The sequence below is a fragment of the Taudactylus pleione genome, unplaced genomic scaffold, assembly GCF_031769625.1.
Source record: "Taudactylus pleione unplaced genomic scaffold, aTauple2 ptg000333l, whole genome shotgun sequence".
NCBI classification, from domain to species: domain Eukaryota; kingdom Metazoa; phylum Chordata; class Amphibia; order Anura; family Myobatrachidae; genus Taudactylus; species Taudactylus pleione.
In genome coordinates, this window is record NW_028284734.1 from 11177088 (window position 1) to 11185516 (window position 8429).

Sequence of the window (8429 nt, forward strand, 5' to 3'; positions counted from 1 at the left end):
CTCTGGCCATAACATATGCAGGCTATATTGTTTTCACAGACAAGGAGGAAATCTCTCACTGACAGATGTAGAATATCTCACTGTGCTGAACTATTTACACTACATGAACAGCATTGGCCAACATAATCTACACCAGAATACATGAGGGGATACATTAGAGAGCAAATAATAAAATTATGTACCTGAAAAAGTCCATTTCACGGTAAACCCAAATGTCGAAGGCCCATTTATTTGTTGATATCCTATAAGAGGTGATTCGGCAATGCTGGCCGTATCGTTGATAGATACAGCTGTTAGATAAGTGCCTAAAAACATTCCGTTTTCTGTTGGGTCCAATATTGTCATATTAGAGCCGAGGTCATTCTGCCACTGACCAGCCAAACTGCACTGTGCAAGCTACACAACAGAGAAAGAAACAGGATTACTGTTACTATTACTTTATACAGCTCTTACAAAACCAGGGCAAAACATGAGTGTTTTCTGCTAGGTGCCAAGGTTGCATGATGGATACACACCAGGCTGACATGTCAGCTGACCCTTGGATCCTCCTGCCGAGCAGCTGATTGTTAAACCCATACATACTTAACAAACTGCTGCTCAATATGCCTGGTCTGACATCACAACTGGACGGCATTTACATTTGCCTGCACGGTCAGTACCGGGCCCCACCATTTCTGATGGCAGCCCTGCAACCAGACATAGAAACATACCAGAACACAGTTGGATGGGTGTCATCCATCACATCACGTTTCTATGTAAGCACCAAGAAGTGGTTTCAAATACCTTTAACACTTTTGACTGTGTGGAGGAGTCGAGCTGATCCATGTAAGCACCCCATTTGTTGTAAAAGGAGACTACACCAGTCTCTCATACTGGAAAAACAGCTTGCCTATCATAATATAAGGTAGTAAGCAGCATTGATTTACCAAACCCAAAAGCGGGGGAGGGGGGAGGGGTAGAAGTGATCCAACTACATAATATAACTTTTTAGCAATAGTTACTGTAATAGTTAGGGGAGGGATTATAGATTTTTTATCCATACCAAAATCCCATTCCGAAAAATTGGCACATAATAGTGCCAAAGAATCGCTTCTAAGTTTTAGATGGAAAATGTTATTAATAAAAACTACTACCTACCCCCAAAATTTGCGCATTGTCAGGCATAACCATAGATTATGAAAAAAAAGTTGCGTGTGGGTGTTCACATTTAGGACAGTTACCTGACTCCTCTGCTACCATAAAGCTCCTGCGTGCTTGTGATATATAACCTCTATTGATAGTCTTGATATGGACATCCTGTAACCAGGAGCAGCGTAAAAAAATCTCAGGGTGGAGTCATAGTGTGCAAGCAAACTATCGGCTGAAGATATACATGGTATATCTCTACCCCAAGACGCTACAGTTTGTTTCCAAACTCGAGCGTATGAATTGCTAACAAGATCTAGACTAAAGGTGCGTACAGATGTAATGATTTTTTGAACGATTTGTCGTTAACGACGTCGTTTATGACAAATCGTTCCAAAAAAAATAAAATTTTTAGCCTTTACAACCAACAACGTGCGTTCACGCTGATTGTTGATCACTGTCGTTCATCGTCCGAACATCCCGTCCAACTTGACGATATTGTCAGGTTGGACATGTTCGGGGATGAGGGAGGGAGCCCGACATTGAACGATTTCGTCCATGAAATCGTTCAGTGTTTTGTGCTCAGTGTCGTTAACGACACTGAGCACAAACTGCCGGGGAACACACGGGACGATGTTCGTTCAGGGAGCATCGCCCCATGTGTACGCACCCTTAGATATTGAGTTTTATAAGGATGAAGTAATATGAATGACAATAGATTATGAAGCAAATCAGGAGAGTTTGAATATTTGACTTGTGACATAATAGAATAAGCAAATTGAACAATTTGCAGATACATATAAAATTATTTGTGGAGTATACCATTTGTAACAAGAAAAACACTAAAGAAATGACAATTCCTTCAGGATCAAACACATCTTTCACCATAGCAATGCCCTAATCCTTCCACTTGAGGCAGGACCATCGCTTACATTGGGCTTGTTGGGCAGTTGCCCAAGGGCCCGAAGCTTGTAGGGGCCCACCAACCCGCCCCCTGCAGCTGCGGCCAGTTGGTAAATTTGTACTGTATTCCGATCTAACCTCCCCCAAACCCGTGACAAGTACTCACCTCAGTTCCAGTTTCACTTCATCCACCGGCTTCAGACCAGTCAGACAGAGTCTCTCTGCATGTGTGAGAGGTCTGATGGGCATGCATGAGGGTTTAATTTTATTGACCATTTACATTTTTTTCCCGTGAATGGGTGGGTAGGGGCTCCAGTGCATTGCTTTGCCCAAAGCCCACACTGCTGTTAAGACAACCCTGACTGGAGAAACAAAGAGTTGTCCAGACCTGGAGGGAACAGCGGGTTACCCAGAAACAGAACATATTTAGAGCTAGTGTATGGTGTATGGTGTATTATTGAGTTTCAAACATATATTACGCCAAGCCACATAAGTATTATGAAACGACACATTATTAAAAATATAGGTGCGAATAAGACGCTTAGGAGACTGAAGTAGTGCGGCCGCCAAAAATGGAGTAAACGTGGCTGACTCAGTTGTTGGGTGTGTATAGGTGTCTCTACATAGTAACCAGTCGCTGATATATCTGAAAAGCCCTCATGAACGTGAGAATGTCAGGCAGTCCCAAGCCCCCTTTTGAACTGGGTAATTGTAATTTAGCCACTGCAATACGAGGATGACCTCCTTTCCACAAAAAAGAAATTATCAACTTGGTAAAAACCTTCACATCTGATAAATCTAAGCAGATAGAGAGCATTTGAACCGAGTAGGACAATTTGGGAAAACAACTTTTGATAAGAGCTATTCTACCCAGAAGGGAAAGGGGCGGTCATTCCCATGTTAAACCCTGCAAGTTACCTGGGTTGGATTGCCGGGTCACTCAACCCAGGAATCCAACCCTGTCCCTTTACACCAAGGAGCTACCCGGGTTAACCCTACAATAACCTGGGTTTTAGGTCTGGTGTAAAAGGGGTATAACAGTGTAAAGAATGTACTGCATTAAGTTCAACCAGAGTACACTGGTAACAATACACAGTAATATGATTAAGAAGGCACACAGATTTAAATCCTAGCAGCATCCTGTGTCTTACCGCTGTATCAATACAAAGAGCCAAGCACGGCAGAATCACTGTAAGTAGTTTCACCATCATAGGTAGCTCTTGATCCAAAGTCCAGGGAAAGTCTCTCTGATGTCTGTCAATGTTCTCTGCTGCTGTATTTATAGCGCTGTGTGATTCGTTCAATTACTTTCACTTTTACACAGTACACATTCTACCAGCCAGTATGACGCAACATTATTTAAGACCTGAAGTATAAGTGGCAACAGCTATGAATTAATGTTAAACTGTTTCTATTTAACTCTTGTGATTGCAATGTGTATGATGCAAGAATATTTACTAGTGTATTAGATAATCAATATTAAAAGGTTATACATCATCATTTAATCTGGTATCATACAAACGATCTTTTGTACATAATTGCTTTGTAAATCTGATTGCTGATGAGGTGTGAATTGTATGGTATAGGTACAATCAGTTCCACAGAAGTTCAGAATATTGTACTGATGCCATCTGTAGATTAAATCATAATAGATCAGCTAACACTAACAGATTATTATTTCATTATATACCTCCTACCTGCTGTATTTCTCACTAATACCCTGAGGGAAATTGAGAAATTATCAATTGTTTTCACCTTGATTTGGAGTAGGCTACCCCAGTGGTTCTCAAACCCAGTCCTCAGGACCCCACACAGTTCACGTATTCCAGGTCACCCAGCAGGAGAACAGGTGAATTAATTACTCACTAACACATTTTAAAGATCCACAGGTGAAGCTAATTATTTTACTTGCAATTCAGTAAGGAGACCTGGCAAACATGACCTGTTTGGGGTCTGAGTGTCCGAGGGCCGAGTGTGAGAACCTGTGCTCTACTCCAGTGGTTCTCAAACTCGATCCTCGGGACCCCAAACAGTTCACGTTTTGCAGGTCACCTAGCAGGTACACAGGTGTAGTAATTACTCACTGACACATTTTGAAAGATCCACAAGTGCAGCTAATTATTTCACTGGCGATTCTGTAAGGAGACCTGTAAAACATGGACTGTTTGGGGTCCTGAGGACCGAGTTTGAGAACCTGTGCTCTACTCCATTGAAAATCTTAATAAATTATATGATTTTCTTTTTATAAACTTTTTATTTTGCTCATTCATTTTAACTGATGATATTTAAAAGTTAAATTTATACATATAATCACATATAATATTCACACAAGTAGTGTCCCTCCAAAAAAGGGTTTATCCTTTTGTTTTCTTGCATCCTAGCAATGAAACTACCCTAGTATGTATTGGTGCATACACACGTAGCATCTGCCAGCGATACGATATCACTGGCAGATCGTACTGCACCCTCCCTGGTGTGTTGGATAATCTATATAAATTATCCAACACACCACACACTTGCCAGCGACTATAGCTGGCAATCGCGGGTCCCTATAGTAACCTGCTTGATATCGAGTAGGTTGTCCAGCTTGCAGGGATGATGGGCAATTTCGCTATCGCCCATATGTGCCCGCGCATCGCTGATCATTCAGCAGTTGGCAGGGGCCAAAACCTGAACGATCAGTAAATGATTTGAATGATAATGAATGATATGCATATCGTTATCGTTCAAATATTCCACGAAAATCGCTGTGTGTATACGCAGCATTATCGTAATCTATTTAACCCAGTGGAGAACCACCAACCATAGCGATATCTAGTAACACCTCTTAGTGATTGATTTTGATATAGTTGGTACTTCACATATACTGTATATAACATAATTAAAAAATCCTGTGCAGAATAACAAAAGTTTTACTATGATCATCAAAAGTGTAAACCATTCATGGTTTTGCCTCAATGGTTCTCTGCCATTGATTGCACCATCAATGGTAGACTTGGGCCCTGATTCAGAGCCGTTCGTTAACAGCACTACGCTCGTTGCGTTCCGATGTTGACTAACCGCGCATGCGTCGGTGTTACACTGCGCATGTGCGTACGGCAGATTGCGAGCTTTTTTTGTCTCGTTCGTCAAATAGCGTACAGGAAGTGACATGTCAAATGTGATTGACAGAACAGGGCGTTTTTGGGTGTTGACGGGGGAGGAGATGGAAAAACGCAGGCGTGGCGAGGCGTTTTTGGGGCGTACATACATTAACAAATGCGAACGTCAAATGTGTTCGTACCAACTCATACGTCACTGGATAATCCTCTTTCCCTTCAAAATGCTCGCACAGCTTAGGGTCTGGATAACTCGACCACATTGGCGATGGCCTTCTCCTCCTTCCCGGCACTCCACGATGTTGCATCGATTAATCACGGCTTGTCAGAAAATCAATTAGTGTTGGATTGAAAACCGGCTTGGTATGTGTTTGGAAAGTAGTATTTTTGGATAGCACAAAACCGAACGCAGGTGGAAATTATAGCTGCTAATGTCTGGATTACACAATCAATTAGCGTACATTTGTGGGGCTTTATTTTGGCCGCAATGTGTTGTTTTTGGACTATTGTAACAATAATGTCAACATGTTTAGGTTTTGTGCCTCATTTTGTTTTTGCATGGTGAATTTGCATCCTTAGGTAATGTTTTAAACGTTCCTTAAAGAGCCCTTTTTTTCAAATGTAAAATTTTTTTGTTTGAACGTTGTTGGCTTGTGGGCCCGGATTAAATGTAACCCATTTTGACAATAATGTCAGAATACAAAGTCGTACATTTGATGTAAATTTATTGGTATCCCAAAAACAATTAATGCACATATTTAACACAAACATTTTTGGCAGTGTTCATTCCACAATATTTATTAATTGTGCAAACAATAAATTGTTGGTAAACGTAAATGCAAAAATTAAAAACAATTCACAAGAAAGGAGAGGGAAGTTTTGGCCAGAAAAGAATATGAGGCAAGCACAGAAGGAGTGTGGGAAAAGTAGCCAATGCTGTCACCGTTTTTTTGGCCGTTTGGCTGGGGGAGGGAGGGCGCCAGACCGGGTCCGGGATGTCATCGGCCTGGCCTGTCCAGAGGCAGATGTTGTGGCCACTGGACTAGGCCCAGGGCTAGGCACATTTGGAGGATTGGCTGATGTTGTGCCAGAGGTGGAGGATCCTGATGTTCCGGCAGGAAGGGAGGTCAGCTCCACCATGTGCTGGCGAACGAGCTGCTCCAGGGCATTGGCGATGCGGATGTTGGCCCTGGTATTTTCCGCCAGGGCCTGACCAATGGTCACGTTGGCCGCAGCATTTTGCTCCAGGGCCTCAGCCACCCGTACCAGACTGGCGTCCATCCTCTGCAGAATCTCCGTATGGAAATCCGATTTAAAATTGAGTTCTGTGAGGAGGGACCCTGCCTGCGTGGGGGATTGCCCAGGACTGGCTTCTGCAGGGTCCTCAGCCGGATGTACAGGTTCCTCCCCTGCAGAGCCTGCAGAAATTCTGCGGCCAAGGCTCCCCTCTGGAGCAGACTCATCCGCCTGTGTCTCTGTTGGAAAAATGAGAAAAGACTCACATTAGAATCTACATATTGGCACAATAACATTTCAGAGTTGGTGACATCACAATATTTACCTGGGACGACATGAGGAGCCGCAAAGTCTGGCATGTCCGTATCCATGTTGGACACGCCAAACACCTCCACAGGCTGCACACACTCCTGTGCCAGCTCTTCTAAATCATTCAATTCCAATGACACAGGGGTGGGACCCCCACCTGTCCCCCTTGCATGCCTAGCCCTGTCCGCCAGTTTTTGCTTCAGGCAATATTTGAAGTCGGCCCATCTGTGGGTGAAATTGGAACCATTATCCTTTTGTTTAAAATGGGTTTTGGTTTTAGGGGGGGCAAGTGTTTACTTACCGCCGTTTGACATCCCGGGCTAGACGGACATAATCACCCACCCTATTGACATCAACGGTTACCTCTTCCCACATTCTCCACTTCTGGCTTGCACTCATATTCCTGTCTGCCTGTGGCAGGATGTCCACACACTTCTGAATCAAAACCTCCATCTCCTTTCTTGTGAATTGTGGCTGCCTTTTCTTTTTGGCAGCTTTCCCGGAATACTGGGCCCAGCAGCCTCTTCCATGTCATCCTCCTCACCTATTTGTGTAAATTTGGAGAATTCTCAACTTCACAACTTGCACAATATTATGTTTCTAATTAATCATTGAGTCAAAATGCCTGAAATACTTACCGCCAGACTGTTGTCCATTGTTTCCCTGGTCTGTAGCCATGTCTGAGCTCCAAACAAGAAATACACCAGAATGTTTGTTTTGGCTCGTGACGTATTTATACATGCGTCCTTATTTTTCGGCCGCATCATTGATTGTGCGTTCCTATGATCCCTCCTTAATTTGTGTGGGAAACTAAACACTATTTATGGCTTGGGGCGTCTCGAGTCAAGGTGGCGTATTTTGAATGTTGGAGGTTACGTTGGTTGGAGTTGATTGTTGGCTGGTTTAGGAGTTTGCGTTGGTTGAAGTATTTTTTTTTGGTCATATTCGCTTTTTTATTTCCGTTCGCTTTTTTTCAGGTGTAATTTTTTTTGGCGTTTCCTGTTTTGGTAAGTTTTGAGAAGTTTAACTTTGGTTCAATTTGTGTCTCCTTCTGTTTCTGAATTTTCTAACGCTTTTTTGGCGTCATTTCATCTCTCTTAGGTTTTTTTTTGGCTCTGCCCCAAAGACCTTTTGATCCGGAATCTTATATATTATCTATTGGTAAGTTCATTTTTTAAATTGTTTTGTAAATGTTCTTGTTTGTCTTTACGCAACTTTGGTTGTCCTTACACTTGTAACCTTTGATTTTCTAAATCCGAAATCTGTTTATTTATTTATTTATTTTTAGCTGCGTTTTTTTGACTTGTATTTGCGAACTAATTAGCGCATTTTTATTACTTTCTATTGTGACTTGTATTTGCGAACTAATTAGCGCATTTTTATTACTTTCTATTGTGACTTGTATTTGCGAACTAATTAGCGCTTTTTGAAATGCTTATTCATCCTGTAAAATTGTTTGTGTTTTCTCTTTAGCATTTGTTGCTTACATTTGGCCTCCATTTGACGTAGTGTGCGCAATGTCGTTTTGCTCTTTGCCCAAATGTGTATTTCTCCCCTTTTATGTTTTGTCTTGCTCAAAATTTGGAATCAGAATGGCCAGCATAAAATGATGTATATTTATGTTGTGATTATTTCCAGTTTGCACGTATCATGACAATACCCCGGCATGTAAGCATCAATGGATGGTATCTTCAAGCTAAGTTAAAATTTTTATTTTTGGGGGGGTTAAAAAGCCTGACATTCAAATCTTGCCATTTC

At 42.0% G+C, this 8429-nt stretch overlaps 1 protein-coding gene across 1 annotated transcript in view; it reads right to left on the reverse strand.

Moving 5' to 3' along the window:
- Positions 1-3283, reverse strand: part of LOC148509050 (avidin-related protein 4/5-like) — a 30357-nt gene extending 27074 nt beyond the window's left edge. The window contains exons 1-2 of the mRNA XM_088443715.1: positions 3180-3283; positions 183-396 (exon numbers count right to left, since the gene is read on the reverse strand). Coding sequence (XP_088299841.1) covers positions 183-396; positions 3180-3239 — 274 coding nt within the window. The 5' untranslated portion in view covers positions 3240-3283. The remainder of the gene's footprint in view (positions 1-182; positions 397-3179) is intronic.
- Between the last annotated feature and the right edge of the window lie 5146 nt (positions 3284-8429).